The 27,337-nt window shown below is 42.8% G+C and overlaps 1 protein-coding gene across 1 annotated transcript in view; it reads right to left on the reverse strand.

Annotated features, from left to right (window-relative positions):
* Positions 1 to 27,337, reverse strand: part of PHF14 (PHD finger protein 14) — a 677,625-nt gene that overhangs the window by 528,990 nt on the left and 121,298 nt on the right. Inside the window, 2 exon segments of the mRNA XM_033931008.1 lie at positions 3,738 to 3,875; positions 9,250 to 9,361. Coding sequence (XP_033786899.1) covers positions 3,738 to 3,875; positions 9,250 to 9,361 — 250 coding nt within the window.

The following is a 27,337-nucleotide window of genomic DNA, read 5'->3' on the forward strand; positions in this document are numbered from 1 at the left end:
GTAGGGTAGATTTCAGAGCTGACCACATTACCTCTACATTATCTGTTGCGGCCTGGTTTTGCAGCGCCCAATAGACAAAATCACCCATGCTTTTGAAGTTAGTGCCCTTAAAGTTGAGGACCTTTGTAGATGTGTTAGATCTAGTGAATCCTTTCCTGAGGTGAAACCACACCATGTTGTGGTCACTGGAGGCCAACGTATCGCCTATCAAAATCTCTGTGACACTTTCTCCGTTGGTGAGTACCAGGTCCAGTATCGCCTGATCCCTAGTGGGCTCCAATACCATCTGTTTGAGTTGTGCTCCCTTTATAGAGGTTAGTAGCCTTCTGCTGCCAGTGGTCGTAGCGGAAAGTTTGTTCCAATCTGCATCAGGTATATTGAAGTCCCCTAACAACACCGTGTCTCCACGCAGAGTGATGGTCTCTATGTCTTCGATTAGTTCTATATCTATGTTTTCCTGTTGTCTTGGAGGTCTGTATACAACACCAAGATACAGGCATTTGTTATTCTCCCTGGCCAGGTTCACCCAAAGGGATTTCCCGGTGTACTTGACGTCTGCGATCCTGGTAACTTTGATGTCCTCTTTAGTGTATAGTGCTACCCCTCCTCCTGTTTTGCCCTCTCTGTCTCGACGAAGTAAGTTGTATCCCGGTATAGCCATATCCCACCCATGGGAATATGAACCAGGTCTCGGATATTGCTACCACATCTAGGTCGGTGTTCTTCATTTCCGTTTCCAATTCCAGAATTTTATTGCCTAAACTGTGGGCATTAACGTACATAGCCCTCCATACTTTATGTTAGCTAGGTCTCCATACTTTATGTTTGCTAGGTTTCCCGCCTAAGTTAGTGTGGTTCCTACAGTACTGTTTGCCATTGTGTACTTACCTCAGACTCAGAAATGGAGTGGCAAGTTACCCCACTAGGATGGTTACTTACCACACCAGTTTGTGAGTGGGTACCCTCCCCCAACTTATCTAGTTTAAAGCCCTACGAAGCAGGCAGGCTAGTCGGTGTCCAAAGACGTTCTTAACCCTTCTGGTCAGGTAGAGCCCGTCTGGTCCCTGTAGTCTTAGTAGTGCATCTCCATGGTTCAGGAATCCGAAGTTCATCTCTTTGCACCATCCGTGTAGCCACTCGTTTGCCCTTTGTATATGATCTTCCCTGGCCCTTCCCTTACCTCTCACTTGAAGGATCGAGGAGAAGGCCACCTGCGCTTCCATCCGTCTCAGCTTCTCATCCAGGGCTCTAAAATCTTCAGGTATTTTCTCTGGGGTGTTCCTAGCAGTGTCGTTCGTTCCAACATGGATGAGAAGCATGGGGAAGTGGTCTTGGGGCATGATAAGTCGTTCTAAGCAGGCAGTCACATTCTGGATCCTGGCTCCCGGTAGACAACAAACCTCTCTGGATTGCATATCTGGTCTGCAAATTGGTCCCTCGGTGCCTCTCAGGAGGGAGTCCCCAATGACTACCACTCTGCGCTTCTTCAGGGGGAGCTGATCCGTTGTCCCCGGAACCATCTGTTGGACAACTTCCTGTACTTCACTGGCAGGTCCTTCCTGTAAAAGCTGGAATCTGTTCCTCAAGGTGATTTGTGGGATCGATGTGAAACTGCCCTGTTTGCAAGTTACAATAGTTACAATGGTTAGCATAGCTAGGTTTAAGAAAGGTTTGGACAAGTTCTTGGAGGAAAAGTGTACAGTCTGCTATTGAGACAGACATGGGAGAAGCCACTGCTTGCCCTGTATCAGTAGCATGGAATGTTGCTACTATTTGGGTTTCTGCCAGGTTCTGTGACCTGGATTGGTCACTGTTGGAAACAGGGGACTGGACTAGATGGACCATTGGTCTGACCCAGTATGGCTGTTCTTGTGTTTTTATTTTTCATTTCTCACTTACTCAGAATCATCTTCAGTCTGAGTTGACACTGTCATAGCTGACCTATTTTATTAACTCCTGTTGCTCACATATATTGTCTAGGAGAATGAAAAGTTTTTCTGTAATCAAGGTGGATTAGCTGCTTTTAACTTATGTTAAATCCTTTTCATTTCCAGACATATCCTCCAGAAGCTCTAGAGTCTTACAGAAATGCCATGTTCTGGATGTTTATGCTCTGATTACATAAAACAAATTTCTCATTTCATGTTTTCCTTGATAACCTAAAATGACTTGTCTATTCTTTGCCTTTAGCTTGTAATATGCACTGGATAAAAATATTTAACTGAAAAAAATATTTGTATTTTCTTTTACACCTCTATTTATAACAGAGATCTCTTATTCATAGAAATAATGCAAATTATTTTTGGTCTTGCCTGGTCAAGGATTCATGAGACATACTAAATACATACAAGCAAATGCAAAAGTGTAGCAACATTTTTTGTTGTGCCAAAACAAACATGCCCTTTAATATTCTGAAATACAATTTTATCTATTTATATGCATGTATTTCATTCATGAGCATTTAGTTTATTACAATGCTTTTAAAGATTCATTGCATATTGATTAAATGCATATTAAACTGAATAATTAATATTATATTCTAATGCTCATTAAAAAAAAAACAACCAACATAAATGTATGAAGCAAACAAAATGTCTGAAATAAGGAAAATGACACAAAAATGACACAAAAAGAGCCAAAATTATTTTCCTTGCACATCCCTAATACATAAAATAGGCTTAATATCAATAAGAAATAATTAGACTCAGAAACAGCACCCAGTTAATGGAAAATAAACATTATTCCACCAAACTCAAGTGAAGAATAAGATAAGGTACTGTATATATATTTAAAAAAAAAGTCTTCAGTAGAGCAGGAATCTTCAGGGTCATATATTTGACTGAGAACTTAACAAATCACATCCTAAATCAGGTGTGGGCAACCTCAGGCCTTGAGGGCCACAGCCCAATCAAATTTTCAGGAATTCCCTATTGAATATGCGTATGATATATCTGCATGCACTGCCTCCACCACATGCAAATAGATCTTATGCATATTCATTGGGGAGATCCTGAAAGCATAATTCGAAGACTGAAGTTGTCTATCCTTATCCTAATTAAAACTACCGTATTTTTTGCTCCATAAGACGTACTTTTTTTCCACCCAAAAGTGGGTGGAAATCCCGGTGCGTCTTATGTAGTAAAGATACAAAATTTGTACCCCCCCCTTAGCATTGTAAAACACCATCCCGCCGCACCTTTTCAAAACACCCCTCCTCTCCGCACCGCTGCCGCACCTTTTCAAAACACCCACCCGTAGCACCGCCACACCTTTCAAAACACCCCCCCCAGCACCGCTGCCACCGTTGTCATCGTTGGTACCTTTTTTAAACAGCCTGGTGGTCCAGCGGTATCCCTCCCTCGCTAGACGGCTCTCTATTCAGGTCAGGAGCGCGGATGTGAGGAGCAAGCGTTACGCGCTCCCGCTTGGGCTTGCCGCTGCTTTCTGAATGGTGGCAGGGAAAGGAGTGGAGGAGTAGCCTAGTAGTTAGAGCACCAAGCTGACAACCAGAGAAGCCCAGTTCAAATCCCACTGCTGCCCCTAGTTTTTGGACAAGTAACTTAATTTTCTATCCCTCAGGTAAGCCATCCTTATGCATCTGAATGTAACTCATCTATATTTGAGAGTTGGCAAATTACAAGTACAATTACCATTACTTTAAGCTACTACTGTGAGCTAAATTTAAATAAACATATTTCACAAACATTTGTTTTATACAGGTTATACAATAAGCCCACCTCTTCTGCAGCTGCTTCAGAGAGCAAGCCTTCTTTCTGTGCACATGTCACATGAAAATAGGCTCTGCACATCCCAGCATCACAACTAATGCAAACACCAGTTCTGGCAAAACGAGGATCTTCACAGAAACTGCATTCCTGCAAGAGTGAATAGGACAAACAATGTATTTTTAAATACACGGATAATAAGAGGACCAAATCAAAATATAATAGTTTATCCATTTTAATCAAGTGAGGCAAGCTTGCATAGCATCAGTCATGAAATCCTTTTAAACCCCTCAGCATGGGCACATGTATGTGTGTCTTTCTAGCTGCACTTTCTCTGATTGCAGATGTATATGAAATCTGTGTTGCTGTGTGTGTATGAAGGTGTGCATATGTGTTGACTTTTGTGTGTCTCTCTGGATTAGAGAGAGAGGAGAGGGTTTGGTTAGACTGGAGTGATTCCAAAACATTTTGTTGATTTGGTAAAAACATGAAACCTAGTCTGATAATTTATCTAATCATTACATGGCACTGCTTAAAGGATGGATTTTTAAACTTAACTACATGATGCCACTGTCCCAAGGCAAAACATATTGCTATACTTCTTCACTACCAGAATCCCATACACATAGCAACCATTAGTAAACTAAATGTTTTAATCACTAGGTATTATCACAGAGCAACCATTAAGAAAGCTACAGGGTTCAGTCACAAGGTCTCACAGTAGAATCTATAACAAAGAAATTAAATACAGGTATGCACCGCATAATGACATTTTAGGCAACGTCATTAACGTTAACATCCATGGTGCCAAGGCCACCGGAACTACTCTCTTCCATTCCACACACAAGATGAACGGTGTTGCTCTCCATCTCCTCTCCCCCCCTCCCTCACAAGACTGGCACTTTAACACGTAGCAGTGCTGAAAAAGGCCAACATTGCTGTTCTATGCTGGGCTGGTGCAGGGCCTTGAGCATCAGCACATGCTCAAAGCCTTTTGGCTTCCATCTTCTCCAAATCTGAATCTTGAAATACTGTGACTCTCTCCTTATTGACTTTTTTGTCTCTCTCCCTCTCACCTAGCAAACACAAAAATGCATACCTCTGAGCAGCCTTCTAGTGGATCAGAGCTGAAAGACTGCAGATATCGTCTTGGGGGCCCACCTAGTTAAACTGGTCCTTGAGTTCTCAAGTTGGGATTTGGGCTCTATGCTGGCCATGATCATTCTGAAGGGCTCAGCAGAGACCTGGCAGCATGGAAGGGGGTGGAACCTTTTTAGTATTGCCCTGGAGAAGGGTACATCAGGACCACAAAACCTCTCTCCTCAGATCCCAGACACTGATGCCCAACACCCCCTCCACCCCCCCAAAGTAAAGTTGTTTGCCAGTGTGAGGGAGACAAAATCCCAGCTCCCTGTCTCTTCCTGCAGCTGTTCTCCTTGTAAACTTGTAGGCCTGGTTGGTGTCCAGGGTATCCTTTCCGGTGGGCTTGCTTTATGATCTAGTATGTATTTGTTTGAACTCTGTTGCCTCTGCAGTGGGAACTCATCGGCATCTCCGGCTGCGTCACAGAGCTGTGGATGTGGCTGCCTTTTAAGCTGCCCTTTAAAGTGCTGCTTATTTGGGGAGGATATTAAGAAGCTTGTCAAGGACCTGAGTGAGGCTTAGCCTTGGCAACCTCTTAAAAACAATCCATAAGGAGTTTCTAAGGGCACTGGAAGTTTTTCTATGGTTGGGGCTGCTTTCATCTGGGGGTATTCTTTCTTGGACCTGACCGAGACCTATTTCCACATTCTTATTTGACCAAACCAGAAGGGTTTTCTGAGGTTCTAGGTGTTGGGAAGATTCTCTCAGTTCAGAGCCCTGGCCATTTTCATTTGGTCTGGCCACAGAACCTCAATTTTTTTCCAAGTCATGGTAATAGCCACTGTCTTCCTTCTTAAGGAAGAATGCAGATGCATCCTTATTTGCATGATTGGCTGATTCAGGTCAATTCAATGGAGGACTCTTTGATGGTGATGTCTCATGGCAGGCTGGGTTACAAAGTAAGCTACGCAAAGATTCACTTTGAGCTATTCCAGAACCTGGAGTACATGGGGCAAGTCTTCATGACTCCAAAAAGACTTTCCAAGCTTCAGCTGCACAAGAGGGAATTTTGTGCCTAAAAATCTTTGAGAGCTTGTGATTGCCTCCAGCTCCTGGGTTTAATGCCCTGAAGTTGGTTCTTTGGGGGGGGGGGGTGTCCACATGTGTCCTATTCAGAAAGCACTGCTGTTCGCTGCTACTATTGCTACTATTTGGGTTTCTGCCAGGCAGGATACTGGGTTACATGGACCATTGCTCTGACCCAGTATGGCTATTCTTATGTACTCCTGATTGGCACCTGACGTTATCATACCAAGTCCATTTCTTATCCCTGAGATGCACATTAAGTTTTCTTTACAAATGTAATAAAAATAAAAAAAACACATAGCAATCTGATTCTCTTTAGCAAATATAAACATGAAAGACAATTTTTGTCAAGTAGCATTCACTTATTTAATATGTGATGTAATTTACATTTTTAAACTGGGTGGAAGAGATCAGGTTCTACTTGTTCTTTGGATCTCTAGTTGTATGTGTGTGCTTGGTGTAAAGAGCTGCTAGCATTCAGGGAACGGGTCCAATCTCTAAAGGCTAGGGTAGCAGACTTGGAGGAGATAAGGGAGAAAAGAAAGGTATATAGAGGAGACCTACAGGGGCGTTGTAGAAAAATCCCACCTCCAGTCTTGCAGGCTTTTTGCTGCCTTGGAGGAGGAAGGTCTTCTTAAAGGACAGCATCACCCTGGTGCAGTAGGAGGTAACCCTGTAGCCAGGACCTGCCTACCAGAGGATGCAATGTCCTCTTGCACCAAAACATAGTAGAAAGTTTTTTTCAAAAACAAACTTTGTTGATCTACTTTCTGTCAATGGTATGATCTGTGCACCCTATCCTGATGAATAGTTTGATACACTCTTTTCCGAATAAACAAAATGTTTTGGTGCCCTTTTAAACATCAGGCACCATTTTGCAATTTTATTCACTGGCGTTTGAAAAGGTGATGCAATTACTCTATTGTTAGAAGGTCTTTATCATAGTTCATATGCTTTTGGTAAAATTTACTTGTTTTCTTAAGGTCCTAAAGATTATGGAGTTTTGAATATGGATATTCATTCTGGACTGGACTGAATGAACACTTAAGAAACACAATACCCCTAAAGAAGCCAACTTGAGTGAAACGGAAGACTTTCTATTGAGAGTATAAGCTAAGTGTTTCTAGTTTTTGTGGTTCTCCAATGTTAGTAATATTCAATATTTTATTTTTGACAGCAAAAAATAATATTAAAAGAAAAATTAAAAAATTGTGAGGTTTTCTGGACCAATGATAATATTCATGACCCCATAAAAGACTTGGGGTATGACCCGCGGCCTGGGTGTTTGAGGTCCTTTTCCTCAATTTTTAGAGATAAGTTTTTTTCTGGAATATGATTTCTTTTAACTGTGAGACCTAATTGAATGGTAAATATCTTGTATACTTACCCGGTATTTCTGTCAGCAGGAGCAATTGGGCACTCCTCCTGCTGTGGACATTCGGGGGAGGGGGGACTTCGGGGGTTCTGGAAGGAGGGAGTGGGCATCCTTCTTGACGGGGGATGTCTCAGAAGGTGGTGGCAGGAGGAATTGGGCAGTCCTCCTACTGTGGACATTCGGGGGGGGGGGAGGGAATTCAGAGGTTCCAGCAGGAGGGAGTGGGCATTCCTCCTACTGACCAACTTATCAAGGGGGGCGGGTTCCATGTCGTGGCCACTAAACTGATTACTGCAGGGAGATTCACTTGCAGTGATCAGCTCAGCGGCAATGCGACTCTCTAACTGGTGCCTGTGACATGGACGCTGGTTAGAAAATTGGGGTGGTTAGGCATCTGTTCGTCAAGGACTGACGCGATTATATATAGGATGCCCTTGTACAATTCTCAAAAGCTGCTTAGGCAGCTGCTGAAACCGAGCATCCTATACAGAATCCGGCCCTCAAGAAGTCAAAGCCTACTTTTGAATATGTTAAAATAGTGGGGCTGATGAGAAGAAAAGTATTGCTTGTAGGGACTTGGGTGTGATTGTATGTGATGATCTTAAGGTGGCCAAATGGGTTGAAAAGGTGGCGGCAAAAGCTAGAAGGATGCTAGGGTGCATAGGAAGAGGTATAGCTAGTAGGAAAAAGGAGGTATTGATACCCCTGTATAAGACTCTAGTGAGACCTCACTTAGAATATTGTGTACATTTCTGGAGACCGCATCTTCAAAAAGATATAAAAAGAATGGAGTCAGTCCAGAGGAAGGTTATTAAAATGGTATGCGGTCTTCATAATAAGGCGTGTGGGGACAGAGTTAAAGATCTCAATATGTATACTTTAGAGGGGAGATATGATAAGAGACATTTAAATAAATCCAAGTGAAAAAAATTATATTATTAGCCAAGTGGTGGAGCTGCCCACTGAAATACACATTTAATAATTAGTGGAGAAAAAGCCTCAACTACATTCCAAAATCAGACGGCAATCAAGTTGGATTGCTATCCGTTCAAGCCTAGCATCCTTCTGGCTACAGCCACAGCCTTATCACACTGTTTAAATGCCTTTAGCTCCTCAGACACAATCACCCCAATGTTCCTCTCTCAGTCAGTGCTTATCAGCCTCTCGCCTCCCAGCACATACAATTCCCTCAGATTTCTACCTCCCAAATGCATTATTCTAAACTTCTTCACATTGATTTTGAATTGCCAGATGTTAGACCATTCTAACTTTTGCAGGTCCTTTTTTATGTTTTGGGTTTTAAACTCTGTTACAAATCTTGATATCATCCACAAGAAGGCTAACCTTACCTTCTAACCCTTCAGCAATAACACTTTCTCAGCTGCATTCCTAAGCCTGGTCATCCTGGGGAACAGAGGCCTTGGCCCATGAATCAGATCCAGGTCTTCCACATGGTTGCACACAACACTGCCCCATGCAGATCGCCAATAGGAAATGACTGCCGTAAGTTCCCGTGATCTTTCGAGACTACGACAGGAGCTCACGGCAGCCATTTCCTATTGTCGATCTACACGGGGCAGGAGCGTAGGAAGATCGCTCCTGCCCCAAAAGCCTGCTAGACCACCAGGTAATGTCGGGATGCCGGGAGGAAGGCTGGAGTGAGGCGGGAACGTCCAAAACTATGGTGGGTTTTCCCCCCCTAAAAAAAAAAAAAAATTTGCAAAACCACGAATGGGGAGGGGGAAGTGTACATTTTTGTGTTTGCTAGGTGAGAGGGAGAGAAACAAAAAAGTCAATAAGGAGGGAGTCATAGTATTTTAAGCATGAAATTTGAAGAGTTTAAACAAATAATTTGGTGGCAGACAAGAGTAAAGAAAAGACTAAGTTACAAAGAAAACTTTACAAGTTGCACAATTGAACGTGATCCTGCAACAACTACTAAAAAAGCTGTTTCATACCATTAAAGCATTTTAACCTTACCTTAGCACCATACTTGGAATAATTCATTTCAGTAAGAGTTACTGGACGCAGTTTATCAATATCTCCAAATGCCACACCAGGAACATAAAGGGCACAGACAATGTGAACCCATCTTAAATACAAAATATAAAAAAGATCAATTAGTATAACTCCAGATAGAAGTGGGTATATATATCATGTATGAATATAAATAAAGAATACTTAAAAAATAAGAAACAATTCACCCAAGCTTTCTTGTGTACTTAGCATGAAGAACTTGGGTCTTCAATGCATTCAGGTTATTCCATGCAGAATCATTGTCCTACTACCCTAGTGTCTACTACCTTGTGTCTTGTGTGTATGATGTTTCTTTCCCATCAACATGATGGTGTTCTTGGTCTTTTGTGAATGATATGCTTCTTTCCTATCTACAGTACACGATGGCGTTCTTTTTTCCCAAAATTTTAGATTGCAAACTGCTTAATTCTGTCCTGTACAGTTGCAGCGGTATAGTAAACGTAAAATAAATTAAAAATAAATTAAACAATATAATTAGAATTTCAACTAACAAATTAAAAACGTCAAAGACAGAAAGAACCCAGGCTTGCCAATATCAGTTCAAGGCTGGTAACATACACACACAAGGACCAACACTGACTGCAAAAACTATAGGAGGACCTTCTTATCCATTCCTACCCTAGCTGAGGTTATATTCATGCATCTTTCTGACTTCACATGAAACGTTCTTTAAATTAGCCCCCATATTTTTCATCTTATCGATGTGTTCTACTCTTGCTTATACCTTAAATCTAGTCAAATGTTCTATTGTATATTATGTTGACAATTTAAATGCATATTATATATTGTTATTTGAATACTTTTACTGCTGTAATTATCTGTTGCCCATGTTCAGAATATTCTTGTTTTACACTGCCTTGGGTGAATTATTTTAAAAAGGCATCAAAATTTTATTCTACTTTAATTCTGGGATAAGTATGCTGCAATCTGAGTTCAGATAGAAGCACTGTTCCCTCAAAGCTGAGTGGGTGTCCTCCAACTGCACTGCTACCAGTAGGGGGTGGTGTATCAATATTGTGTTTTCAGTTGCTAGAGACAGGCAGATTCCCTGGAGAACTGCAGAACTTGACTGTCCCTCACTATTGAAGTGATAGTGAAACAACACCCCCCACCCTTTAGGGTTACCATACAATTGGGAAAACCCAGACATGTCCTCTTTTTAGAAGAGATATGTAGACAGTTTGTTTGTTTTTTTTCAAATAAGGGAATCTGTCCGGATTTAACCAGCTCTCCTATCTCCTCCCCGGGCACTGTAAGTCAATCTTCGGAAAACTGGCAGCGGTAATGAGGTGAGCCTTTTACCGCCAGCCTGACCCAGAAGCCCCCACTCTACAGGAAGTTGTTGCAGAGAGATAGCTTCTGAGTCAGGCTGATGGTAGCAGGTTTACTCACTGCTGCTGCCGACTGCCCAAAGATTAAATTGCAGCAGCAGGGGAGGAGGTAGGTGAGTAAGTCAGTAGCTGGAGAGAGAAGTCATGAGAGGAAGTCAGCAGGAGGTAGGAGGAGGAAGGGCTGAAGAATCAACATCAGAAGAGGAGGGGAGGAGGCAGAAGAAACAGCATGGAGGAAAGGGCTGGAGAATCATTATAAAAAGGAGAGAGTGTTGGAGAAAAGAAAAGAATATGGCAGTGTTGGATGAGAAGGGAGAGACAAAAAGCAGGAGAGGAGGTTGGAAAAAGAGAGAGAGAAAGAGAGAGAGTGAAGCACCTGTGGGGGAGAAGGGTTGGAGGGAGGGGGAGAGAAGCACTAAAAGCGTACAGAGGAAGGGGAACCGTGGAAATGGGTAAAAGGTGGGGAGCATTGGGTGGTGTGTGGGCGGAGTCACTTGTCCTCTTTTTTTTTGTCTCCACAAATATAGTAACCTTAACCTCACTGGCAGGATTATACACAGAGGACTCCCCCTCAGCTTAGAGGGAACAGTGCTTGGAACAACTGCATTAATTCCACACACCATCAAAATATTGCTGAAAATTATACAACGAAGGCTCCAAGCAAGAGCAAGAACTCTCTGAAGTTCAGGATGGTTTTAGAAAAGGTCGAAGAACAAGAGACATTATTGCCAATGTCAGATGGATATTAGAGAAGACAAAGAATACCAAAAATGGGGGAGAGGAACAATTCTTCATAGAAAGCCAAACTTCTGTGACTTTAAATTCAGCTTGTATTGAGAAAGCCAGAAGGCAACTGCACAGATAGAAATTGAGACGCTAGAGGTCTGAAGAAGATGGGTCAAAACAAGCAATGGGTTGGATGTCATTAGCATAAAGAAAAGAGTTTCTTTATGAGGGCCAAGGACTTGAATTAAAATAGAAAGATCCAGTCTTTACCAGCTTATTAAAATTATTATTCCACTAAGCAACTAAATTTTAACAGCAGCAACCACATTATGAATTAACCGGAAACAAGGCTTAAATTTAAGTTATAAAAAAGTGTGAGAACTAGTTACTTAACACAAAAAGAGTCAGTAATTTGTAAGGGTTACATAGGCCACAGAAAAGCAAAGATACAACATAAAATTCAATTCATTAGTGCTGCACAGCGGTATAGCAGTAATACACATAACTATAAAACCTCCAGCTGCTTTGGTACAGGACTAATGAAGGTTGAACAAAACATCAGTGTGTGTGCATCTGTTGAGAAAAAATTCTCCAACAGTAACCATGTGGCAAAAATACATTGCTCTGATTCTACCTATTTGAATCATTTCCTAAGCAAGAAGACAAACAAGCATGACCATTACTCGTTGTTTATTCTAAGCTTGAAAATAAATAAAACTTTTTTGAACTTAAAAAAAAACTTTTTCCCAATGAAGGAATATGGGGGAAAAGTCTTAGTGAATCAGGCCTCCTGGCTCTATAGGGTTAGCATGCTTAGCATCCAAAGCCGGAATTAGAAAAGGAGTTTAGTAAGTATAGGCCCAATAGTGGCATGTTAGTTCCCATTATTGCAGAACATGAATATATGGCCCCCCGGTCAAGGCTGGGTTAAGAGCCACAGTTATCATGCACTATATTTAAGGTATGTTATTTTACCACTAACTCATACTATTTTAGTAGAGATCCCATTTTATGCAATGGAAGATTAGGGTTTTACCTTTGATAATCTTCTTTCTGTTAGTCCCTGTAGGATTCCATACTCTAAGTGTTCAATCTCTTCCCGCAATCCGGGAGTTGTATGTGCTCCTCCCACCTTAGAGAGTGAGTTAGAGCCTCTACAGTTCAGTCCCAAAGCCAAGCAAACATACCAGAATCAATCCATGACAAATAAGAGGGCACGTGGGAACTTCCTTGGCAACTTCCTTGGCAACAAACAATTTCTGTTAAGATCAGTTCTGTCAAATATAAAAACAAATAATAAACAGGCAAAAAGTAAAACAGAAAACACATGGAGAAACAATGTAGAACTAACTTGTTTCTCCAATGTAGAACTAACTTGCTGTGCAACGAGCACCCACATGAAATAGCCATAAGCAGATGCATATTCACAGACGAGTGAACTGCTCCCAGGATCTGTCTACTTGCTGTTAGATCCTGATGCCTATAAGGAAAATAACCGAGGCAGAAAGAAATGCAGGTGATTCCAAATAACGGAGCTTGCACAGAGAGGGCAGGTCGTATGGAATCCTACATGGACTAACAGAAAGATGATTATCTAAGGTAAAAACCTAATCTTCCATTCTGTTACATCCCTTCCGGATTCCATACTATTGGTGACATACCAAAGCAATGGCAGCATCTGGCTGTATGGTTCTGACTCTGGTCACGTGTGCTGCAGAGAGAGACAGAATATGTAAAACCACCCAGAAAATAGTATGTGAGCTACCTGGCCCAAAGGAGTGCTTCTACAGCCTTCTTGACAATGGCATTATCAGAGAGCACTCACACCTTTTTCCCCTGCCAGAGTTGGTAGGAGAGCGAGAAAACGCCAGCTGAATTGCCCGAAGCTCCAGATGATCAATCAACTAACACTTTTGATGTGGTAGTCCTTGAATGAAGTGGTCCCCACACAGAGCACTCCAGCACAACAGGCAAGCAACCATAATGAGTGAACCACTCTGTGGCTTAAGAGGGGTGCCCTGACTGAGAGCCTCCCCTTGAAGCCACCAGTGGTTCCATCCAGGGGAGCGGCATCTGAAGGGGATGACACTAAGGAGACCACCAAAGGAGGAGAGACTCCCGGAATCTGTACAATCTCTTCCATAAAAACTGATCCCTTAAACTGTTAGCCACTAATCTCAAACTATGTATGTTCCACTCAATTTGTAGCATCTTTCTAATCATTGTAAACTGCATAGAACTTCAAGGCCCTGCGGTATATAAACTATTATTATTATTATTATTATTATTATTAAATGGCGCATGTGCCCTCTGGCCAAGGAGCCACCACTAGAAAGGCCGCCATGGACCCCAACACCTGAAAATAATGCCAGGCTGAGGGAACCAGAAACTTGCTTCTGAAGTTTCTATCTGCGTAGCTCGGGAAGAAACACATGGCCCTGCAGGGTATTAAAGAGAAGGTCCAAATACTACAAGGTCTGCAACGGCAGCAACCGGCTCTTCTTGAAGTTGAGAATCCAACCCAAGCATGTTAGCAGAGACAATCTCCACCGCTTGCTCGCACTCCTGCCGAGCTGGAGCCCGGATCAACCAGCCATCCAAGTAAGGATGGTCTGGACACCCTGCCTGCAGAGAAAGGCCACTACAACTACCATCAGCTTAGTGAAAGAGCATGGCACTATCGCAAGCCCAAAGGGCAGAGCTGCAAACTGGAAATGCTGTTGCAGAACATGGAAACACAAAAACCCGAGATGTTCCTTGTAGATTGGAATATGGAGGTACACCTCCATGAGATCCAAGGACGCCAGAAACACCCCAGGAGAGACAAAGCTATGACTGTACACAGTTTCTATTCAGAAAGGAAGTGGTTGACCTATCTGAGATCCAGAAGGGGTCTCCAGTCCTCCGAACCTATCTTTGGCCCAAGGAAGTATAAGGAGTATCTGCCTAAGCCTGATTCATGTTCCAGAACGGGCTCTATCGCTTGGCTATCCAAGAGACAGAGTAGGGCAGACCTTTGACTCCTGCTCCGGTTGAACTGCTGAAGAGTCCAGGAACAAATCCAGAATGATGTCCAGCACCCATTGGATCCAAGGTCACTCCTGGTAAAAACTGCGAGAGGGAGCGCCATCTGACTCTGGTACTATTGGAGCTTTTTTTTTTTTAATTAGGGGCAGCAGCGGTATATGATCTAGACGCCTGAGGATGTCTTGCATTGGAAGTGGAAGTGGAATGGGGACGGTATCCCTGGGAATAAATAAGTGGGCAGAAGAGTCCGAGGATCCCTGACGAAAGCTGCAGGAGGGATGAAAAGTACTACAGTCCCTCCCTAAGTCCGGTCAGCAACACAGGCTAGGAGGTCGCTTAGGACTTTACCAAAAAGAAACTGACCCGATCGAAAGCAGTGTAAAATTCAAGATCTTGTTGCTGACACACAAAATTTTTCATCTCTCAGAACCATAATATCTAGCGGACAGACTACATCACCACATACAAGCACATGCACTACGCCTGAGCCAAAACCTCCTGCTGAAAAAACCTTCCTTCAAAGACATCAAATACAAAAGTGTCAGGAATAGAATATTCTCAGTGATGGCTCCAAGGTGGTGGAATGCCCTTCCTAAGGAACTATAACTAGAAAAGGACACTCTGTATTGTAACAACTTTACAAAAGCACAAGTATTGATTAAGGTTTAATAATGTATTGATTCTCACTAATAATAAAACCCTAAGTGCGCATGCACACTTAGGATTTCGTGTTCCCTGCCGCCGTGTTTTCTGATCCGTGGCCGGATTCTATTTTAGAACCCGGTGGCAGGGAGCACGCCGGCGACTCCCCCCCTCCCACCCTCACTCACCGCCAGAGAAACCGCTGCCGCCGATGATTCGGAACAGGGGACACAGGCGCCCCTGCCGGCATCTATTTCTCCCCCTCCTCCCTCTCGCCTGCTCACCCGCTCGCAGCGTTTAACTGTGGCCCGCCCTCTGACAACTTCCTGTTTCCGCTAGGGCGGGCCGCAGTTGAGAGAAGACACTGAGGCCAGCAACAGCGCGGCGCAGCGCTTTTCTTTGAGGCAAGTAGATTTCTGCGGGGCGTATGCACAGGGAGAGCAGGAAAGGGGTGCTGCTGGATGGGGTAGGGAAAAGGAAGGGAACAGGGGGAGCAGGCAAGGAGTGGGTGCACAAGGAAGTGGGGGAATGCTGCTGCTGCACAAGGAAGGGGGGAAATGCTGCTGCTACCCAGAGAAAGGGGGAATGCTGTTGCTGCTACACAGGGAAGGAGGGGAATGCTGCTGCTGCACAGGGAAAGGGGGGAATGCTGCTGCACAGGGAAGGGGGAATACTGTTGCTACACAGGGAAGGGGGGAATGCTGCTGCTGCACAGGGAAGTGGGGGAGGGTGGATAGGGGAAAGGGAGCCAGGGAGCTATCTTGGTTTGCTTTGGGGGGAGACAGAAGGGGACCATGGAGAGAGACATAAAGATAGGAAGGCAGCGCATGAGAATGAAAGACAGACACACAGAAAGACAGCAGGCAGGGAGACAGAAAGAAAGACAGACAGACAAAGGGAGCCAGGGAGAGAGACAGACAGTGGGAGGGAGAGAGACAAAGAAAGGAAGAAAGAGACAGGGAGAGACACAGAAAGAAAGACAGACATATTCTAGCGCCCGTTAATGTAACGGGCTTAAACACTAGTGGTTTAATAATGTCTGTATTGAAACCATTCCAAGAATCGCAAACTCTGTACTGTAACACCTTTACAGAAGCTCATGTATTGTAACGGCATTACAAAGGTCATATAAACTGCTCCGAATTGACTCCCCAGACATTAACAGTGGAATAGAAGCTTTCAATAAACAATAAATTAAGTCTGCTGAAAATGGCCTTCGAGGCAGAGTCCCCAACCCAATGACGGATTCAGAATCCAGTGTGTCAATACCTCTTAAGGCGAGACCTTACTGAACGCTGAAAAGAGCATAAAGGGTGTCCTCCACATAATTCACAACCTCGATCACCATGTGGAAGCAGGCATCTTCCTCCACAGAGGATACACAGCGCAATCTCGAGACAAGCACGTGCCGCAAAGGAGGCTGCCGCCAAAACCTTGATATCTGAAGAAGTCACCTCAAAAAGCCTTTTCAAGAGAATGAGAATGCTGTAATCTTGGAGTCATTAGCCATACACCCCTCACAGCTAGGGAGGACCTTGTGCCGGGTGGCCTGTGCCATGGTGGAATTCACCTTTGGCTGTTCAAAACTTCTGAACAGCAGAAGCCAGTGGAGAAAGTGTAGCCAGAGTTTTAGAGCTTGAAAGAGCTTTCTGGAATCCCACTGGCCTGTCACCAGACAGAAAAACTGCGGATGGAATGAAAAAAAAAGGAAGAGAGCACATTAAAACGGTCCATGACCAAACACTGAGATATAGAAGACTGAGAATCCAATTTAAGCCTTTTCAGGGCATCAGCATGAAATGGTGGACAGAAACAGACCTATAAAGTGTGCAGATGGTTGGGTCCTTACCCAAATCCGGACACCCCAAGGGTAGAAGCAGCAGCAGCATCCAAAAGAGACAGTGTCAGGAAACAGGATAGGCAAAATATCTGTGCGACAACTAACACAAACGATATCAGTCATAGCCAGAGGAGAGGGCTCCCGCACAGGGACCTCCAGCACCAGAATGACCAGCCTGGAAGAAGGTAATACGCCTGCTGGCTGCGTCAAAATGAGCTGGGTCCAAAAAGCATGCTCTCCAAAACAGGAAAATATACACCCCATGGTCATGGTTGAGTCCAGCTAAGGCGCCCGCGCCATACCAAAAGAATCCCCAGACTCAGAACGTACGCATTTGATGCCAGTGTCCAAAACAGCCAATGGGTGAGACTTTTAGCCCAAAACACAGACCCAGGTTGACTCCTCAACCCTGGAGAACCCATAGGAGGCAAAGCCTGAAGCTCCATCTCCTCCCCAGGCACGCTACAGCACATGGTACATAGAGCTGTTCCGGCACCAATCCAGCACAATCCATACATGTAATTAACAGATTAGGGGCTGAAGAGTCCATCCCAATCAATCTGCAAAAAAATTGAGGGGTTTTGAGGCAGAAATCAAGCTTTGAAAAAAAAGACTGATTAAAATCCAAGATGGCCACCACCAGCCAATTCACACCAAAAATGGTAAAAATAAAGAAAATACAAAATAGCGATTTGGAGTTTGGGGAAGTGGGAGACCTGAAACCTACCCTCAGAAACTCTGAAAAATAAATTTTACAGAGTTCCACAGACCACCCCCGAAGCTCCCACAGAAAATAATGGAGGTGTATTTACAGTCTGTGAAGTGCCTGCCTGTCTGCCAGCTCTGTTACACTGCAGCTGAATGGAGGAAAATGATTTTCTGCCTCAGAAACTGCTCCAAATTCCAAATGACCAAACTTGAAAATCTTTGTACTGAGAGTTGGATGGACATCAAATAATTTCCACCCCCATGGAAACTCTCCACGTGACCGAGGGAGAGGAATGCAGACTGTGCCCTAAAACCTGGAGGGATATTTTACTCAAGACTCATACAGCCTGCACTTATACCCCTGCTGGGGTCAAACGGCAAGCAAACTCCCAGGAAAATGGACCCTAAGACTGAGAAGGGTGACACAAGCAGGCTGACCCCACAGATCCACCAAAGTTTCTCTGTGAAGTGAGGACGAATCAGAAGCAGCAGTCCAGCTCCATGGGACTGAATCCTTTCCCCGGCAGAGAATACCGCACGGAGTCTCATGGCACTGGAACCACTGATAAAAACAAACTTTTAGTGAAAAAATAAGAAAAAGATGAAGAGCAGAACATGGATTGTTTGCTAAAATTAAAAACTGTAGTGGGCTCTAACTCACTCTCTAAGGTGAGAGAAGCACATGCTCAGAAAAGTGTTTAGATTTCTGCAACTCCTGGATTGTGGGAAGGGATTGGACACCTAGAGTATGGAATCTGGAAAGGATGTAACAGAATGAGGCCTAGTTACTAAAAACTAGGAGGAAATATTCCTATGAGTGTCAGAGCACTTAATTCCCTGGCCCATGCTAAAAACCTCTAGTATAGCTTGATAAAAGTGTGTATAAGTGTGTGTGTTTAAGTGTGTGTGTTTAAGTATGTGTATGTGTGTATAAGTGTGTGTGTTTAAGTGTGTGTGTGTGTGTGTGTGTATATAAGTGTGTGTGTGTGTATGTGTATAAGTGTGTGTGTGTGTGTGTGTGTGTGTGTGTAGGGGGGGTATTTTTCAAATCTGAATTATCATGAAAAAAGTAATTCCACTTCTGAGATGTTTTTTTTTTTTTTTTTCAAAAAGTATTAAATATTCCTCAGTCATGAAATCCTCTTTTGAATTATATATGCTGACAAATGAAAGGCAAGCAACACTTCATTTTGTGATTAAAGTAAAAAAAAAAATAAAAAAAAAATCAGGGGTCTTTTTTTTTTACTGATAAAAATGCAGTAAAATATGTTTCCATTTTTAAATATGTCACACAATTGGATTTAGATGCTTGCGAGAAATATAAGGGATGAAATTGGAGCAACTAATAAGAAAGTGGAAAAATAGGAATTTCCGTTGGAGATTTTTGGTAGGAAGCTTTAATGCAAACCCCAGAATGCATCCTACAGAGTTCAATACAAAGATACACATCTTCAACAAGCAGCTGCTTCTCAATTTAATTTGCACAGTTTTTCATGCTCCACTGGTGTATTAAATGCTGCTGCACTCTGTAGGAGTTTATCTATGATAAACCCAACAGCTGGCTGCTTGCTTCACACTGACCTTCTTAAAATGTTTTAGTACATGTCATGCAAGTATCACAGTATTACAGATTTGAACTGCCAATTCAGTGTGATTGGCACATGAGTCTTTCATTTCCTCAACCACCTGAGTGCAAAAATCCAACCTGAATCTTTATTAAAATACAGACCAGAGTCAGACAAGATCACAGCTCAGACAATTTAAACTGTTTTTATAGCAGTTATAAATATTCTCCTATTCACTTGTTTTAGTGCTGCTAATGCTTCAGAACCATGTAATTAAGACAAATTGGGTAATCAGGGAAGAATAATGTTCCTTGCTACTTTGCCATCAATTTTGCCTGTAGCAACAATGACAGATTTTGATTAAGAAAAATATTGAATAAAGATGAGATATCATTCACATTCTTGGACAACATAAACTAAGAAATACAAGTTTAGAATGACTTTCAATAACTAAAAAAAGAAAGTTAACATTCACACTTAGGGCCCCTTTGGCAAAGCTGCTGTAGTGATGCTTCCGAGGCAAATGCACCAAAGCCCATTCAGTTCCCTCTGGGCCTGGATGTTCTAGTTCAGCCATGACCACAGGAGGGTCTCCTCCATGGCCAATGATAGGGCATCTGTTGAGGCGGATCGCAGCCCATGAAGGTCTGGTGAATCTGGTTGCACCTGTTTGGCCAATGCGGCCGTGGTATGCCAACCTGGTTCGGCTCCAGCAAAATTGGGGGCTACGATTACCTTGTCATTCTCACTTTCTCACACAGGGTCTGATTTTGATGCAGGATCTGGACGGCTTTAGTCTTATGGCAAGGCTCTTGAGCGCATGACCTTGACTAGCTGGGGTTATTCTTCAGCTGTGATTGCCACATTGATTCACAGTAAATAGAAGTCCACAGTGGCAGCCTATTCGAAGGCTTAGAGATGTTACCAAGACCAATGCGCCCTCGGGTTCTAGAGTTTCTGCAGGATGGACTGAAGAAGTCTAGCGGTAGTTTCGTTCCAAGTACAGATTGCCACTCTTTCATGTACGGATGTGGTTCGTTTTCTGTAGGGCACTCTGCGTCTTAAGCCTCCCTTATGCCTTCCCTGTCTGACCTGGAATCTTAATCTGGTTCTTCACCCTCTAGCTCATCCACCATATAAGCCTCTGGAGCAGGCATCTCTGATGGATCTCATGATCAAGACGGTCTTCCTGGTGAGTATTACCTCAACCCGCAGGCTCTTGGAGCTCCAAGCTCTTTCCTGCAGGGATCCCTTTCTGCATATTACAGATTCCACTGTGATGCTGCATATTGTTCCCTCTTTTCTTCTGAAAGTGTTTTTCACTTTCCATGTGAATTAGGAAGTCCAGCTTCCTAATTTTGCTTCCTCTTGTTTGAGGGAGCAGGATCGGGTGTTGCGGTCCTTGGACGTGCGCAGAATTTTGTTGTGGTATCTGAAGGTCACCAAAGAGTTTCGCCTTTCTAACCACCTGTTTGTTCTGGCGGGTCCTGCCCGCAAAAGTAGGCCAGCTTCTAAGGCTGGATTTGCATGGCCATTTCCGCTGCTTATGTAGCGGCCTGGAAGAAGCCCCTCCTCGTGGTGCAGGCTCATTCAACTAGAGGCGTTTCATCCATTTATCCTCTTGGGCAGTCATCGGCTGTTTCTCTGGACGAGATTTGCAGGGCTGCTACCTTGTCCTCCTTACATACATTCACCAAGCTCTACAGGATCCATGTGGCGGCCAAGAAGGATGCTGGTTTTGGCACCTCTGTTCTGGCAGTGGGCTCATCAGTCCTATTCTGAATTTTCAGGTCTGCTCTGTTACGTCTCACTGGTCCCGGAATAAAGTTGGACTGTACAAGAACGGAAGATTAGGTTCTTACGTTTGCTAATCTTTTTTCTTATACATCCTTACTTTATTCCGGGAACCCACCCTATTCTTTGCTGATTTGCCGATTGCCTTTACAAGCACAATACCTCTCCAATTATCTAGAAGACCACCGCATTCTGCACCCATCTCAATCAGGATTCAGAACCAATCACAGCACAGAAACACTACTGGTATCTTTACTAGATATAGCCCGACAACACCTCAGCAAAGGAAACAAGCTGCTAATCATCCAACTCGATCTTTCAGCAGCATTCGACCTAGTTGACCACCCCATACTACTCCAGATACTAGACGCCATAGGAATCTCAGGTAGAGTTCATAACTGGTTTCAAGGTTTCGTTAAAACAAGAACATACAGAGTAAAGTCAAAAGATCTTATTTCCGACTCATGGACTAACCCCTGCGGAGTACCACAAGAATCTCCACTATCGCCCATACTATTCAACCTCTTCATAACTTCCCTAGGCACAACCCTAGATGCCCTAAATATAACCTCATTCAGCGATGCGGACGACATAACCATCCTCCTCCCCTTTGACATCCAAGACCCCAGCTCCACAGAGCGCCTGAAAACAACACTGGTAACAGTAGAAAACTGGATGACCAACCATAAGTCGAAGCTAAACTCGGATAAAACTAAATTCCTACTACTAGAGAAGGAAAAATTACCATCCTTTACAGAACTGGAAGTAAACGCAATCAAGTACCCAATACAGAGCACCCTCAAAATTCTGGGAATACAACTAGACAGATGCTGCACAATGCAGACACAAATTCACAAAATCATCCAAAAAGCTTTCTTCACCATGTGAAACCTAAGAAAAATAAGAAAATTCTTTAACAAAGATCAATACAGAATCATCGTCCAATCCCTTGTGCTTAGTATTGTGGACTACTGCAACAGCCTCTACCTATCATGCCCAAATAACATGATAAAACAACTACAGACCGTTCAGAACACAGCCCTCAGACTCATCTACTCGCTTGGCAAATTTGACCACATCACCAATGCATACTTAGACTCTCACTGGCTACCGATAAAAGCAAGATCACAATTCAAATTCTACTGTCTACTATTCAAAGTAACCCACGGAGCTGCACCAAGTTACCTAACAACCGCCTATACCGCAACCTCCCACACAGAATAAGGAAAACTCAAAGCCTATTCACCTACCCACCTCTCAATGGTACTCGCCGCAAGAAACTTTACGACAACCTTCTGGCGACACAAGCAGCGAAAATTGACCCAACCGTCTCAAAACTGCTGACCAAAACAACAGACATCAAAGTTTTCCGAAAGGAAATCAAAACTCTTCTATTCAAAAAACACCTCCCATAATTCTAACCTCCATCCCACTCGCACATGCATACTCCATCATAAATACCACCCCTTTAGTATTTCCTAGCCAAATCTTCAAACCTTACCCCCAAAATCATGATCAGAAACATAAACAATCTACCTCCAAATGTAACCAGACTATTTCTCCCTTCAATGCTATGTAAGCAACCTCCATCTGTAATCAGAATGTTTCTTCCCTCAACGTTATGTAATAATCTTCCCAACCTGAATGTATTGCTATTCTTACCAAATATGTAAACTTCCTGGAAATGTCCAGTTTTCTTCTAATTTGTAATCCGCTTAGAACCACAAGGCACAGGTGGAATAGAAATCTCTAATGTAATGTAATGTAACAAGTACTGGTAAGATGGATTTCTGTTTTTCTGACCATCCTATAAAGGGTGCCATCAAAATGGGTTTAGCACTTAGTTTGGGAGAGTCCTTGTTTTCAGGTGCCCCCTTTCTGACAGTACAGGCTGTAAAACCTCAGCATAGGTAGAAAAATGCTGATTATACAGCTGGATCTCATTGCAGTATTTGACCTGGTGGACCACAACAATCCTACTACAAATACTAGAAACAATAGGAATCACAAACAAGGTGCACACATGGTTTCAAGGTTTCCTACAATCCAGAACTTACAGAGTCAAGTTGAACAAAGAAAAATCAGAACCATGGTCCAATCCCTGCGGTGTACCCCAAGGATCTCCACTGTTCCCAATTCTCTTCAATCTCTACATAGCATGCCTTGGCATCTGCCTGAAAAAATTAGGCTTAATCTCCTATAGCTATGCAGACATCACCATTCTTCTTCCTTTTTGACCAACCAACGTCCTCCATGACAGACATACTACACAGGACACTTGAAACATCTGCAACATGAATGAATAATCACAAACTGAAACTGAACCCAGGCAAGACAAAATTCATTCTCCTTGAAAATAATAAAACCCCAACTATAACAAATCTAGTAATAAACTCAGTCACATACCCCATACAACCCACTCTAAAACTTCTAGGAATGACAATAGACAGATGCTGTACCATGCAACCACAAATCAACAAAACAATTCAAAAATCATTCGCAATCATGAGAAACTTAAGGCAAGTTCGAAAATTCTTCGACAGAAAACAATTCCAGCTCTTGGTCCAGTCCCTAGTCCTAGGTCTTCTAGACTGCAACATACTCTATCTAGACTGCAACATACTCTATCTACCCTGGCCCACAACTATGATAAAACAACTACAAACAGTTCAAAACATAGCACTAAGACTTATCTATTCCCTAAGGAAACATGACCACATCATGGCGGCATACCTTGACACACACTGGCTCCCAATATAATCAATAGTGCAATTCAAATTCTACTGCCTACTATTTAAAGCCATAAATAGAGATAGCCCAGCCTACCTAAATAACCGCCTAATCCAAACTACCTCAACCAGACATAGGAGAACATACAAACCGTTCACGCATCCCCCAATCAGAGACGTCAAACGAAAAAAACTGTACGATGGCCTTCTAGCCACTCAAGCAGCAAAACTAGACTTACCAACTCTCCAACTTACTGATAATGACTCCAGACTACAAAATGTTTAGAAAAAAAATAAAAACCATCCTATTCAAGAAATCCTTGTAGACAAACTAACACCACAAGACTCATCCCAATTCTCTGAAACAACGTGCTCTACTCTTCAATTCCTCTGGAAATGGCCAGATAACTTCTTTTGTAATCTGCCTTGAACCGCAAGGTATTGGCGGAATAGAAATCACTAATGTAATGTAATGTCTCCCTATAGCACTGTTTGTCGTTCAGGTTTCTAATGTTTAATGACCTGTTCCCTCTCTCTTGTTATTCTTTATAGATGTTCCTGGCTGCTTTTAGACTGACTGAGGTACTGAGGCACTGGCACAGTGATGAGGTATGAGGGGGAGGGGTTTAAGTTTCTGAAATTTTGAGGCTTCCTACAAAGTACTGGTGGGTAGAGGGAAATAACCCACTGGTCCCAGAATAAAATGGGATTGTACAAGAACCCTATGGTTCAGCATACCATCCCTATTTCACTGGCATCACAATTACAAACTCTTCTTTACATTAGGTGGTCAATCACTTCCTTAGAATTATGTACAACCATTTCTATCTTTTAACCAGTTTCCCAATCCACAATAGAAGAATTGCCTCCGATCTAATAGCATTTTAATTTTCTCAGGAATCTCTCAAGAGGAACTTTGTTACTTATTGTTAATATTTCCTGCTTCCATCTACTGGCAAGAGGACATAACCCATTCATATGGGCTGGTTTAGCAGGATGATAAAGGAGGAGCCATTCCTCAATCATACAATGAATCAGTGTGCATATACTGCAGCTTTTGGAACTGCTTCTCCCACAGAAATGTTTTGGTCCATTTTTTGGAGGGGGTTCAACACTCTTCACTCTTCATTACATGAAAAACTTCATTCTACAACACAGAAATGTCACAGTCTCCCTTCCTGTGACTCAGGGATGGAATGGCCAAACAAATCCATCTCTAGATATAACCTCAAATTCTCTAGGTGCTTATGCTATGCTAGATTCAATTTTTGTAGGGCCTTGGCTCCTAGCCAACCACTTTCAACTATCTATATTGTGATTAGAGTTGCCTTCCAGTCCTTCACCCCTTGCTGTTTCTCATTGGCTGGATACTACCTACAATCTGTGTTCCTAGCTACAATGCAAGCAAGTAGATCAAACTCAATCATATGGTAAGGATGAGACTGATGGGAAACTACATATATGAAGCTAAGGGAGATAAACTCAGAAAAAATGTTGAGACATTATCTATCTTTCTAGATTCTGAATATTAAATGTAATATTCTGTAGATCTGAATAAAGCTAAGACAAGAGGTTAGGACTGCCAGCTGAGTTCTGAGCAAATCTAACAGGGTCACCCTAAACATGAGGGTAGAATGTATAAGCACATTTTTTCAATGACTTTGTAGGGATACTATGAGGGTGGGAGAAATTTCCTGGGTGCTGGAATAATTGCAGGGGGCAGTTTGTAGGATGTTCTGTCAATTGCAAGTAGGATAGGTTTTAGGAGTGAGATACTTTAGAGGATGATGGCAGGGGGTTGGCTTTTGAGGGTGAGAACAATTTGCATGGTGGTGGGGCAGTGGAATAGTTTTTGTTGTTTTTTGGGGGGAGAGGTTGTAGCGTGGAAGTTTGCAGGTGGAAGTGGTTAGAGGGTGGGGACAGTATAGTGGTGTGGCAGTTGCAGGGTATAAATGTTGGGATGGCACCAGTATACAAAGTGGCGAAGCAATTACAGGGGATAGTTTTGGGTGTGGGGAAGTTGAGAGGACACTTTTTGGGAAAGGACAATTTGTGGAGTGGTAGGGCGGGGCAATGGGCAGTTTGTGGGATGGTGTGGCAGTTGTGAGGTGGGTATATAAGAACATAAGAATAGCCTTACTGGGTCACACCACAGGTCCATCAAGCCCAGTAGCCCGTTCTCATGGTGGTCAATTCGGGTCATTAGCACCTGGCAAAAACCCAAAGAGTAGCAACATTCTATGCTACCAATCCAGGGCAAGCAGTGGCTTCCCCCATGTCTGTCTCAATAACAGACTATGGACTTTTCCTCCAGGAAATTATCCAAACCTTTCTTAAAACCAGCTATGCTATCTGCTCTTACCACAACCTCGGACAATGTGTTACAGAGCTTAACTATTCTCAGAGTGAAAAAATATTTCCTCCTATTGGTTTTAAAAGTATTTCCCTGTAACTTCATCGAGTGAATCTTTATAATTTTTGACGGAGTGAAAAATCGATCCACATTTACCCGTTGTACTCCTCAGGATTTTGTAGACTTCAATCATATATCCTCTCAGATGTCTCTTTTCCAAGCTGAAGAGCCCTAACCTTTTTAGTCTTTCCTCATATGAGAGGAGTTCCACCTCCTTTATCATCTTGGTTGCTCTTCTTTGAACCTTTTCTATTGCCACTATATCTTTCTTCAGCTAAGGAGACCAGAATTGAATGCAATACTCCAGGTGAGGTCACACCATAGAGTGAAACAGAGGTATTATGATATTCTTAGTCTTGTTAGCCATCCCTTTTTTAATAATTCCTAGCATCTTGTTTGCTTTTTTGGCCACCGCCACACATTAAGTGGAAGGTTTCATCGTATTGTCTACAATGACACCCAGATCCTTTTCTTGGGCGCTAACCCCCAAGATGGACTCTACCATCCAGTAACTGTGATTTGGGTTATTCTTCCCAATGTGCATCACTTTGCATTTGTCCACATTAAACTTCATCTGACACTTAGACACCCAGTCTTCCAATTTCCTAAGGTCTGCCTGAAATTTTTCACAATCTGCATGTGTTTTAACAACTTTGAACAGTTTAATGTCACCTGCAAATATACTCACCTAATTTGTCATTCCAATTTCCAGATCATTTATAAATAAGTTAAATAGCACCGGTCTCAGTACAGATCCCTGCGGCACTCCATTGTTTACTCTCCTCCATTGAGAAAAATGGCCATTTAACCCTACCTTCTGTTTTCTCTCCAATAACCAATTCCTAATCCACAACTGAACTTCGCCACCTATCCCATGGCTCTTTAATTTTCTCAGGAGCCTCTCAAGAGGAACTTTATCAAAAGCTTTCTGAAAATCTAGATACACTACAGCAACCTGCTCACCTTTATCCACATGTTTATTCATATCTTTGATGAAGTCAAGCAAATTGGTGAGGCAAGATCTCCCTCGGCTGAATCCATGCTGACTCTGCCTCATTAAATCATGTTTGTCTATATGTTCCACAATTTTATTTTTTATAATTGTTTCCACCATTTTGCCCAGCACTGAAGTCAGGCTTATCGGTCTGTAATTACCCAGATCTCCCCTGGAACCCTTTTTAAAAATTAGCGTAACATTGGCTACCCTCCAAACTTCAGGTACTACAGTCGATTTTAGCGACAGGTTACAGAGCACT

The sequence above is a fragment of the Geotrypetes seraphini genome, chromosome 2, assembly GCF_902459505.1.
Source record: "Geotrypetes seraphini chromosome 2, aGeoSer1.1, whole genome shotgun sequence".
Taxonomy (NCBI): Eukaryota; Metazoa; Chordata; class Amphibia; order Gymnophiona; family Dermophiidae; genus Geotrypetes; species Geotrypetes seraphini.